Source organism: Anser anser, assembly GCF_964211835.1.
Source record: "Anser anser genome assembly, chromosome: 2".
Taxonomy (NCBI): domain Eukaryota; kingdom Metazoa; phylum Chordata; class Aves; order Anseriformes; family Anatidae; genus Anser; species Anser anser.
This window is the reverse complement of record NC_139721.1, coordinates 49,329,321-49,341,809: the sequence shown is the minus strand read 5'-3', so window position 1 is coordinate 49,341,809 and position 12,489 is coordinate 49,329,321. Positions and strand designations below refer to the sequence as shown.

General features: G+C 40.7%; 1 protein-coding gene across 3 annotated transcripts in view; it reads left to right on the top strand.

Moving 5' to 3' along the window:
• Nucleotides 1-12,489, top strand: part of LAMA3 (laminin subunit alpha 3) — a 114,820-nt gene that overhangs the window by 84,488 nt on the left and 17,843 nt on the right. For all 3 annotated transcript variants that reach the window (XM_083824225.1, XM_083824226.1, XM_083824224.1), the window contains exons 45-56: nt 2,334-2,384; nt 3,706-3,857; nt 4,375-4,485; nt 4,588-4,699; nt 5,268-5,435; nt 6,562-6,758; nt 7,709-7,825; nt 8,386-8,540; nt 9,562-9,703; nt 10,299-10,398; nt 10,759-10,875; nt 10,959-11,138. In XM_083824225.1, coding sequence (XP_083680351.1) covers nt 2,334-2,384; nt 3,706-3,857; nt 4,375-4,485; nt 4,588-4,699; nt 5,268-5,435; nt 6,562-6,758; nt 7,709-7,825; nt 8,386-8,540; nt 9,562-9,703; nt 10,299-10,398; nt 10,759-10,875; nt 10,959-11,138 — 1,602 coding nt within the window. The remainder of the gene's footprint in view (nt 1-2,333; nt 2,385-3,705; nt 3,858-4,374; nt 4,486-4,587; nt 4,700-5,267; nt 5,436-6,561; nt 6,759-7,708; nt 7,826-8,385; nt 8,541-9,561; nt 9,704-10,298; nt 10,399-10,758; nt 10,876-10,958; nt 11,139-12,489) is intronic.

Here is a 12,489-nt window from a genome sequence, read left to right as displayed (position 1 = left end):
ATGTCTTTTTTAAATGTATCTGGGACAGATTAGCGACATCTTCAGCGTCTGCATCAGGCACTGCCATCTTAGGCATCCCAGTTAACTGTCTGCAGTGGTACTGACTCAGAAGGCTGTTTTATAAATCCTGCTATACACCTATATGCAATTTGGGGCATCCTTGATTTTCCCAGTGTCAATCGCATATACTCCACCATTACTAAACTCTTACAGTAATGTTATGCCATAGCTATACATTCACTTTATCAATTACCATTCTGAAGTAAAGGGTCTGATCCTACATTGCTTAAAGGGTCTGATCCTACATTGCTTAGACTGGCTTTACCTTGATTCACCTGAGTCTCTTGAGATGAAATATTCATTTCTATTCAGAAACATGTAGGCCACTGCACTTGAAAAGGACCTTGATTCTTCTATGTTTTCATTCCCCAGTAAAATTATACTTTTCTTTCCCTGTAGGCATCTTTTCCTTCTGACACGGTAGTGAAGAGTCAAACTAGTAACTTCTAATACTTCCATACTATTAATTTCTCTGCACTGCTGTTCATACTGCATTCAAATGACTGCAAGGATCACCTTCTCTTTGGTCGCAGAAATTAGAAAAACAGCAAGTGATGTGAACTGCTGTTGGCACCTGGTGCATTTTTTCAATAAGCAGTTCTCATTTTGTATTTCATCATTGAAGTAATACATCTTTATTATTTTTATACTTAACGTGGAACAGATCCAAGCAGTGTTTGATGTTTTATCACTCTTTTCTTTTTGAAGCAAGAGTTTGCTAGGACAAACTAATCCGTAGGGCAAAATTCAACAAGCCAGTTTGTTTTCAGTTTGTCTTCAGCTAGATATTCTGATCAGCCGTCTCTTTGTCCACATTAGCAATAAAACCCTCTGTGATCGTCAGCACAGCATGTTCTAGCAGGTTTCTATGTGCATGATGTTCGGCACTTGGCCAGATTTACTCATTTCATCATTTCTTGGCTGATGTTGTTTGTGCACAAGCTGTAATAATAGTTTTATTTAATTGGTACTTCATGGCAACAGCTGAAATGTGTCTGGTGTTAGCTTGAGTTACACAACAGCAGAACTGCACGTTTATTTGCATTCAGAATAATTTCCTTCATTCTCTTACAAATATATTCTTTGTGACTTGTCTTCTTTTTGGCATCAGTGCTCACCACCAATCTTGTTTAACTTTCTGATGACTTAATGTGTAAGTGCCAAAGGAAATGGCACAGCTGGGCATTTTGTTCCAGGCTGTTTCATGCCGCTGTTAAATTTCAGGTCCAATTTTATCACTGCAGCCTCTCATAGTTGCAAGCTGTTGTTTACTCTGGGCAGCAGCAGCCTATGCTGAGTGCATCCTTTTGATTCAGTGTAGATGATGTCCACAACCCTTCTCATTTTCAACAGGAGCTGGCAGCACTGGGAGTTTTGCAGTAGCCAATAGGACCAGATCTGTAAAAGGGATATGGACACCAAGACAGGGAGATTCCTGTCCTGTATAAAGACATTTTTAGGAGCCAGTTCCAATCCTGCCTCCTAGAAATTAGGATCTGGGGTTGAAATCCTACATACATCTGGAAAGTGTCAAGCTTCTTGTAATGGGGTTTGTAAAACAAACAAACAAACAAATTAAACAGTGCACTGGACTGGCAGTTGCTTGTGCTAGCTTGTTGTAAAGTCTGAGGGCAATGTTTGTTGTACATCACCTGTAACTACGGCCCAGGCACCGTGCCTTGGGTGATACACAGTGCCTCCTTCCATGCATACAACCTGGGTTTCTCTAAAGCCTGATTAATCCCTTAATCAAACAAGCTGGAACAGGTGTAAAGGAAGGTCATAAATGTCTCTCAGTACCTAGTGGGTAAGACATCCTTGTGTGAATTAGAATCTGTGGTTTGAACGTGGATGCTAAAGTAGATAGGTGTTTTAAACCTATGTCCTGGGTAAAATGGTTTAACTAGAAGGCAACATAGTCTTGGCTCCAATCACAGTGTTGTTATTCGAGGCAAATTCTAGGAATACATTAATCACACTTTGAGGTATCAGAGCCTCCTGCTGCTACACAAGTAGCATATATTTGGGGTTACAGTTAATTTCTTTTGATGGATGGAAAAAGCGTTCATCTCATCAAGGTATAGGTGAGAGCTGATTTTTTTTAGCATATTCAAGCCTCCCAGATGTTCTCATTCATTCACAGTGGACATGGATTTATGAAAGGACAGTACAATGTTTTAATGGCTGCCAGCCAAGAAAAGTGAAGGTAAAAATGCAGTAGTAGCATTTCCATGAGAAATCTTTGGTTACTGATGATTGTCTTCTGATTTCAGAATGTTTTAACAATGAACCAAAAGATGTGGATCCCCATGAAGATTGTGACTGTAAGTAACTGTGATGTTTTTACCCTGTTGGGCAGCTGAACTCCACCACGGTCGCTCTCTCACTCTCCCTCCCCAAAGGAAAAGGGGGTGAAATACGATGGAAAGGTCTTAAGGGTTGAGATAAGAACAGGGAGATCACTCACAAATTAGCGTCATGGACAAAACAGACTCAGCATAGGGAGATTAATATAATTTATTGCTTACGACTAGCAGACTAGAACAGTGAGAAACTAAAAGCAAACTAAAAACACCTTCCCCCCCCCTCCCCCTCTATCCTCTTTTACCACCTCCCTGCAAGAGGTGCAAGGGAACAGGGAAAAGGACCTGCAGTCAGTCAGTAAAGCTTCATCTCCACCGCTCCAGTCACTCTGCTCCTGCTCCAGCGTGGGGGTCCCTCCCATGGGATGCCATCCTTTCTGAACTGCTCCTGCGTGGGCTCCTCTCCACGGGCTGCAGCTCCGGCCCGGGGCCTGCTCCTGCGGGGGCTCTCCATGGGCCGCAGCCTCCTCCAGGCCACATCCACCTGCTCCACCGGGGGCTCCTCCACGGGCTGCAGCATGGAGATCTGCTCCATGTGGGACCCATGGGCTGCAGGGGGACAGCCTGCTCCACCAGGGGCCTCTCCACAGGCCGCAGGGGAACTGGTGCTGTGTGCCTGGAGCACCTCCTGCCCTCCTGCTGCACTGACCTTGGGGTCTGCAGGGCTGGTTCTCACTCCTTTCTCCCAGCTGCTATTGCACAGCAGTTTTTTCCCTTTTTTAAATCCGAGAGGCCCAACCAGCATCTCTCACTGGCTTGTCTCTGGCCAGCAGCAGGTCCCTTTTGGAGCCGTCTGGAGCTGTCTCTGATCTGACACGGGGCATCTGCTGGGCTCTGCTCACAGAGGCCACCCCTGCAGCCCTACTCTGCTACCAAGCCCTTGCCACATGAATTGAATACAGTAGCAAAACAGAACTAAACTTAGATTGCTGCCTGCAGGCTTTGGCTATATACAGGTAGCTCATTTAAGAGCAATGGAGTTTAAAAGGAATAGTGGTATCCTGTAATGAATCTCTTAAAAGCAAAGAATCAACCAAACACTTGGCAAAAATGATTTGAGGTCAACTAGCCAGATGCAGATGGAGCATTCTCCTTCTTTCTGGGTTTGGTCACTTTTCTTAATACTGTGGGTTTTGTTGTTGTCTTTGTTCTTTATGGAAGCACCAGGTGACAAGCATCAAAGAGTTTCCATTGCATCTCATTTATTAACGTGCTCAGTGAAATGTTCTCTTCACTAATATCAATAATATGTATTGTTTCCCTTTGCTCATTGTCCCTTTAGCTTGCGATAGCTGTGTAATTACATTGCTGAAGGATTTGAGCACAATAGGTGATGAACTTCAGCTGATTAAGTCTCAGCTGCAGAATGTCCGTGCGGATACCAACACGCTGGAGCAAATGAGACGTTTGGAAATACGCATTAAAGACTTAAAGGTACTGTAAAGTAAACAGAAAAGTTGATCTCAGATTAAGCAGATAAGAGCTGAACCTAGGAATTTATGCAATCTTTTTATCAATTTGTGAGGAAACATGCATGAACTATTAATGTCAAATACTGAATCCTAACAGCACTGAAATACTGAATCCACAGCACCTTTTGGAAGAAAGTTATTGGTTCCATGTAGTGCTCTGAAAGAGGATCAGTATCTCTGTTGTCTTTTTTTTTTTTTTTCCTGAGGCTTGCTCACCATGAACAGCTCATCTTTGAGGTTAAAAATTTCAAATTAACAATAACAAAATTATTCTAAAGGAGTTTTCTTCAGTTGGAATAGCAGTTGCTGTGCTCACAGAAACAAAAGCCCAGCTTTTGGGCAGCAATTGGCCAGCTTTCATATCAGTAAGGCTGCCTTTATTTACCTCCACAAAGATCTGGCACATTGAATCTTTACTCATTATCTCATGTGTCTGGGTGATTTATTGGATATATTTTTTTTGTTTGCTTTTTTTTCAGGTCTTATTGAACAATTACCGTTCTGTCGTTCGTAATCAGGGTTCAAAGGCAGATGAATTGGAGAAAGAATTCAGTAAGCTAAATCACGACATCAGTGCTCTCCAGGAAAAGGTGACTTACCAAATTAATTTAAAAGTACACATCTCTTGACCAAATATTATTTGTTTGCTGTATCTAGGTATTTTTAATCTAATTACTTTTTTCCCTCGCTAGGCTGAAGCGAACTATAAAGCAGCTGAGATGCTCTTTAATAATTTTGGCCAAACTCATCAGAAAGGAAAGGATTTGGTTTCAAGAATACAAATAGTTGTCAATAATATACAAGGTAAAAATAGTTTCTAGCTCCATAATATGTTTTGTTTTATGAATCTGTTCAGTTTATTTGCAATATTCTTAATTAAGCATGAGGGATTTTTTTAGAAAGCAGCTTCATAAAATCATAGCTGTCTTAACTTCTGTGGAATTCATTCTTCCTATCATGAATCTAATACGTAATGCTAACTTAGGAGCGTACCTTGTCTTTAGAGTGAGTAGGTACAGAAAAGCTTTACCAGAGGGAAATTTAGAGCACTTAATTAACTATTCTGACTTCAGCCTGACTTCAAACTCAGTTGCTATCATAGGGATTTTTAAATTAGAAGCTTAAAATAATTGTTGTAAGTTTGGTCATTTGGGACAAATTTCATTCCTAATGTCATATTGCTAACTTTGGGCATGTGACGTGGGATATCTTTTAGCTTAATACAATCAGTGCTAAATGGATCTACTGCATTAAAGAATTCGGGAATAGGCATGCTTTTTCAGAAAAGAGACTAGACCTGTCATTTGAATCTTTTGCATATATTTAAGTGCATCCTCTGTTTGAATTTGACAATACTTTTTTTTTTTTTCAGTCCTTTTGGAACAAATAGCTGGTACAAATGCAGAAGGTAACAATTTGCCCTTGGGTGATGCTGCCAAAGAACTGGCTGAAGCTCAACAAATGATGACAGAGATGCGAAACCGCAACTTTAGCCAACTGCAAGCAGATGCAGTGAAGGAGAGAAAGGAAGCTCAGCTGCGTAAGAGCTTGTTCTCTCAGCTTCTTACTTTCTAGAAAGACTGATCTTAAATCTGTAGCATTATTGATAGTTTGGGATGAAGAGTAGGATTTTGCAGTGTATCGCTGGGATTTGTAGCAGCTGTTAGTCAAAATCAGAGTGGTAGTTCTGGAAGGGATTTAAAGGCGTTTTTACTTTGTTACAAAGAAATTCAGTTGAGCTGGGGCAAAGCCTTCTTTAATAGTCAAGTGAATCTCAGTAAAATAAAGATGTAGCCAATCATGCATACTTAGTGCTTCTATTTATTATAATACATAGGCTACAATATGTGCAGCTATTTTAGAGAAATTACACTCATAATTTAATAACAGATTTTAAGAATCTGTTGGTGTAGCACATGGGTCAGACCATATGGGAATAGTGCTAGTTTTCTGTTGTCTGTTCTTTTATGTACTAGGTGCACTCCATTTTATGTTTTCTTTGTATTTGGTTGACACGTTCATAAACCTTGTGTTAATGACTGCAAGGATAGCAAGGTCACAAGTTTATCTCCTTAACAATATAGTTGAGAATCATGAAAGACCATATGAGTGATACTAATTTCCCCTAACTCTGGACTTTGATACCTTCCTTTCAGTAACTCTTCAGTATCCTATCGTGTAGGCAGTGAAATGGACATTCATAAAAGTGTGATACATTTCACCTTTTTTATGTTACTACCTTCTGTGAAATGAAATGTGTCTGTAACTCTGCTGATTATAGAGGAAGATTTGATGACTAGCTTAGGTGTAGATATCTGCATTGCAGATGAAACTGGTGATGAAATCATGTTAGCTTCATATTGAAAAATAAAACAATTCAGTCTTTGCAGAAGATCATCTTCATCCTTATTTAATTTAGAAATAGTCGAGTACATCTTTATCTGTGCTCTGTGTCTGCAGCAATAAATTTGTGAGCAGATTTGATCCAATGAGGTGCTGAATAGCATCTTTGCTATCGTAACAATGGGTCCAGTGCTGCAAAGGATGCTTAGTAATTCATACAACCACAGTTTTGCAATCCTAAATGTCAGGACATTTTGAAGGAGGTTTGTTCCTGTTGCTGCCTTCTTTGAACAACACTTTTCTTTCTGGTCTTGATAATGCAGTACTGGAGCGTGTCAAGAATGAACTACAAAAGTACCACCAAGAAAATCATGGGCTTGTTAAAATTGTGAGGGATTCACTGAATGAATTTGAATCCAAACTCACTGACCTTCGTGAAGCTCTGAATGAGGCAACAGCCCAAACCAAACAAGCTGAAAACTTGAACAGTGAAAATGGAGTTCTATTGGAAGATATTAAGGTAATATTGGGGTTCGGGAGAAGAAAGTTAAATCTCAGGAGATAAGAAGTGCTTTTGCTTGCTGCTTTTGACCTTGCAAAACCAAGTAGCACTGATAACTAAGTCTCTTAGACTTTCTTCAAGTTCTCTTTCCATCTTATGATGTATGTATGTAGGGTCTGGTATAAATGTAGTCTACTCCCACTTGTGACCTTTTCATGTGACAAGAACAGAGTGAAAAGGACATATCTCTGATGAGAAGGCAGGAAGAATCTCCACATGGCCGTTTTCTTTAGCTGCCACTAGTCTTTTTGTTACCTATTCTAGATCAAATCCCTGATTCTGATATTTCCCATAGTAAGTTCCTTAAAGTAATTTGCTCTAACAACCATGAAAGATCAGAAATAACATGTGCAATACTGTTAAATTATTTGGGATTATGTCTAAAGAACTGCTTCTGAGGTCTGATGAAAAAGGTGACAAGAAACAGCTGTTGTCCCTGAACTAGGCTGGATTTTTCAAGCCCCCTTTCTAGTGATATCTACAGAAGAAGGGATGTTGTAAAGCTTTTATTTCTGCCTTTGGGAGAACAGAAAAGATCAGAGTAGTCATCTGGGAGCTGTTTTCAAAGTTTCCAAGTTTGTGAGAAGAAACCCTTAGATGGTCTGTCCCGTCAGGTCATCTAATTGACCCGTACTACTTTCATTTTGTCTGAGCACTAAGAACTGAACTACTGTAGCCTCCTACTCAGCTGTCTTGATGAGCTGTGCTATACTAGTGCAAACTGCTGAGTTTTCTTACTGTTCTAATCAGTAGGATAGCATTTAGATCCTAAACACTACAGGCACCTAATTAACACAGCAATGGTACCTTTGGTAATTCCTACTGCACTTTAGATTAGGTAAATATGATTCTTCTTGCTTCTTATTTTTAAACCAATCACACATTACTCATCTTTTATTTTTCCTCAGAAACGGATTGAGGAGACAAATGAACAACAGAACAGTGTCTTGGATATTTTGAGCTCTGCCCGGTCTTCCCTGACTCAAGCTAACAGTATGCTGGGATTATTGCAGAAAAGCAAAGAGGTATAGTTAACCTGTTTAGGTTACGATTTAAAAAAAAAATAATACTTTGCTGTCATTGTTGTGGTAGCATAGCTCAGTGGCTAGGATGTGAGGCTTAGCTGAGCTTCACAAAAAAGGAAGGATCTCAGCCCATTGTGGGTCCAAGAGGAGCCTGCCTGGACAAGTTTCTGGAAAAGCACCTCGTTGAGGGTTGTTACGTATCTGAGGAACTCTCAGCTGCAGGTATCTGAAGCTTGGGACAATATCTGTGAGAAATACTGTAAGTGACTGTGCTACTCTTATATTTCTTTCTAGGCAATTGCTTTTCTCCCCCGTCAGAGAAAGAATAGTTGGCTAGAGACACCTTTGTTCGGACTTAGTGTGGCAGTTTTTGTGCTTCTGTATCCATTATGTAAAAACAGAGTGCAACGGCTAACAATTGTTTCCAACAAACTCCAAAGTTGGAAAGGGTTCTTTTTCCCCTTGGTTTCCTCAGGTGTGAGGTATATGTAACACTGAAGATGACAAGAACAAAATCAAACGTATGAATACAGATAAAATTTTTCTCTATGAACCCGTAGGAGTATGAAACCCTGGCTGCTCAGCTTGATGGAGCAAGGAAGGATATGAATGAAAAGCTGACAAATCACTCCTTATCAGCAAGCAAAGAACCTTTGGTGGTGAGAGCTGAGGAACATGCCAAATCTTTGCAAGACTTGGCAAAACAACTGGAAGAGTACGTTACTGTTTCTGTAAATGAGCACTTTTTGTACATAATGTCCACAGTTGCAAAGATCTGTCTGTCCTCTTACTTCTGTGACCATTTGTAAAGTTAGAAAAAAAAAAAATCACTTTGTTTTTTTCTGCTTCTTCATGATGTACAGATGTTGTCTTCTCTTTTTTTTCCCCCCTAAGCCAGGTCTTCCTGTAATTTTCCTGATTTTTTTTATCTCCAGCACTGGGATCACCCAGTATTATATTACTGTACTAGCATTTTGTTAACTTTTTATTATCAAGAGAGAGAGTCCTCATGTAGAGAGCAGGTAGATGTTTAGAAGATATTTTTGTAGTGTTTTTTCCAGTATTCATACTCAGTGATACCTTTTGATGTCAAAGTTAAATTCCAAAATACTTAATGCGGCTGGAAACTTCTTGGTAAAAAACATTTTTGTTAATTTTCTATTAATTTTCAGTGTATCGTTTTCAGTTAAGAAGACAGTGTTGTCACAAATAGAAGGCAGCTAATACTGGGCAGTTGCATAGCTCACAGGGCATGGGTATAAGAGATTTTGCCTATTTCTGATTCCAGAGCTACTGCACCAGTTCTTGAGCAAAAGCAGAAGTGGTCCTGTATTTGCTCCGTCATGTATGCCATCTACCACTTCTGCAGAACACTGGAGCGGGAAGAGGTTATCTGGAACTGCAGTTCTCTGAATTCCTCTGAACTAAACTATATTTGGGGGGCTGTGGTGGAGGCGGATTACTGGCCTTGTGCCTTGGGGAATTCTTGCTATCTGAATCAGTTAAAGACTGCTTGGAGGTCCACAGTTGTATTTTTCCTGGTACCTGAACTCATCCCAACTTCTGAAGAATATTTCGTATTGATCATCCTCTATTTTGAAATCAAAGTAAAAAAGAAAAAAAAAAAAATCTGTATAGGCATTAATTAGAAAAAAAGGAGTTCAGGTCTATTCAGAATGCTTCTAATAGTCCACAGTCTTTGCAGAATGCTGCATTTTTCACCCTGTTTCCTACAGAATAAAGAACAATGCCAGGAAGGATGAGTTGGTAGGCTGTGCTGTGGAAGCTTCTACTGCCTATGACAATATTATTAATGCCATCAAAGCAGCAGAAGAAGCAGCCAATAAAGCTGGGACTGCAGCTGACTCAGCTTTGTCAGTAAGTACCCATACGCAGCCAAATAATGGTACAGCTAGGTATATATGTTTTTACTATCAGAGAGGCACCGGAATCAAAAAGCTCTGTGTCTTGGCATGTGGTATTTGTCTGTGGCCTTTGTATGAGGAAGCTGCTATTCTTCTTGTTCATGTGTTAGTCTTATTTCAGCACTAAACAGGCTGGTTACTGCCTTTCTGATGAGGCTGTCCATCTGAATGCTTCTTTTTCAGTTCAGTGCAAAATAAAGAGGTATGCATGAGGCAAACTCAGTAATCACTGGGGGTGATTTCAGCTATTCTCTTTTACTTTCTACTAGTAATGCCCATGAGCTCTTCAACAGAGCAGCATCTAACAGCTATGTGCTAGTAATTTCTGCCTAATGTCCAAAAATGTATCAAAAGTTTGCTAAAGGCCAGGACTGCATCACACTTTAATCTTAATAATTGTTGTTTAAGTGTTGCTTTTTGCATGAAGTCTTGCCCTAGCTGATTTTTAAACTGGATTGGGCTATCCCTTTTACTCTTTAAATTTTAGTATTAAAACAATCTTAAAGTAATGTTAAAGCAATCTTACAATACCATGCTTCTATTACCAGACTGTGAAGAGAGAAGACCTGTCAGGAAAAGCTGCAAAGTTAAAAGCTGAGAGCAGTACACTGTTGAATCAAGCACAGGAGACTGAAGGGAAATTAAAAGGTACTGAGAAAGAAAGTGATTGTAGAAGCTTTCATTGAACCACAAATCTTCACGGTTCAGCAAAGCTCTTTAGCACATATTTAGTAGGGAGAGGTTAGTTCCATTACCATGGGACATCTTGTGATGATTATTTTCAATAGGAAAAAGGTGAGAATGGATTTTTTGCCTCTGCTGTGTAATACACCTTTGCAGTACACCTGTCCAACAAATCTTTATCCTTGCACTTGTTTTACAGTGCATTCAAACCTCATCAGTAACGTAAGCAGTGTAACAGCGCAGACTAGTGCTGCCACACCACCCATCCAACAGATCGGTGGTATTTCTGTATAAAATTCATAGAGGATATTCACTGTTTTGCAGCTATTGGTCCAACCCTTGAAGACATGAAGCAAAGACTTGGTGTTGCTGACGGAAAGAAGAATACACTACAAATTGATCTCATCGCTCTTCAGAATGATCTCAATGGGATAAACAGAGGTCAGTTACTTGCTCATCACTTCTGTTTTGTTTCTTTCACCTGTTACTATAAGAATGTGCACATGCATTTGTGTGTGTTTCAGATGACATCGGCAACATCATCACTAGTGCAAAGGACATGGTAAAAAGTGCCAAGGATGTCACAACTAATGTATTGAGTGAACTGCTCCCAATTAAAACAGATGTGGAAAAAATCAAGACTACCTATGGAAGCACACAGAGTGCTGGCTTCAATAAAGCTCTGACAGAGGCAAACAATTCAGGTAAGTGTTCTGTTTTCTATTGCAGGTGCTTGCTCTTCAATACCTGCCAAGTTACTGCTAGGTGAATGTGGTCATTTTGCAGAAGGCATTTTATTCATCTAGAAGCTAGGCATCTAGCCTAAGCTAGTATTCTGAGCTCTTTTTATTGCCAGTTGAAAGGGACAGGAACTGCAGAAAGTGATTCAGGCTATCCTGTGGTATGTGCTAAAAAATACCATGACTGATGAAAGAAGACTCGAAGGACAGTAATTACCGGTGTGCCCCAGTGGTCAATACTGGTTCCGATGCTGTTTAACATCTTCATTAATGATCTAGATGATGGGATAGAATGTGCCCTCAGCAATTTTGCTGACGACACAAAACTGGGCAGAGTGGCTGTTATGCCAGAAGGATTGTCCTGCCATCTAGAGGGATGACAAGAGTCTGGAGAAATGGGCTGACAGGAACTTCATGAAGTTTGATAAGGGGAAGTGCAAAGTCCTGCACCGGGGGAGGATCAACCCCAAACACCAGGACATGCTGGGGGCCACCTAGCTGGAATGTAGCTCTGCAGAAAAGGAACTGGGGTCCTGGTGGATGCCAAGTTGAGCATGAGCCAGCAGCATGCCTGTGCAGCAAAGAAGGCTAGTGGGCTAGTGGTAACCTGGGCTGCATTAGGCAGAGCATTGCCAGCAGGAGGTAGGTGATCCTTCCCCTCTGCTCAGCCCTGGTGAGGCCACCCTTGGAGTGCTGGGTCCTGTTCTGGGCTCCTTGTTACAAGAGAGACCTGGAAATACTGGGGAGAGTCCAGTGAAGGGCCATGAAAATGATAATGGGTTTGGAGCATATCTCCTATGCGGAAGGGCTGAGAGCTGGGACTGTTCAGTCTGGAGAACAGAAAGCGGGGGGGGAGTGTCATCAATATCTATAAATACCTGTAGGGAGGGTGCCAAGAAGATGGAGCCAAGCTCTTTTCAGTGGTGCTTGGTGCCCAGTGCTAGGAGAAGAGGCAATGGGCACAAACTGAAATACAGGAGGTTCAGTTTGAACATCAGTAAACACTTCTTTACTCTGCTTTTTAACATAAGTTGGGACTCTCATAGTATCTTCTTTACTCTTGAAATAAACCTACTCAAACACTGCAAGGCTCACTATTGAATTCTGAGGACTATGAACACTGACGCAAGAAAGTAAGATACACCTCAGCAGGTCAAGCCATCAGTCTGTCTACTCCAGTATTCACTCTCTAACAGTGGCAGCAGGAGATGCTATTCAGGGAACACACATAAGCCTGACCCTTTTCTTCTGTGTGTTATTCTTTTCCTCCCCTAGCATCCACAGTCACTGGATAATAAGGCTAGAGGGCACATCC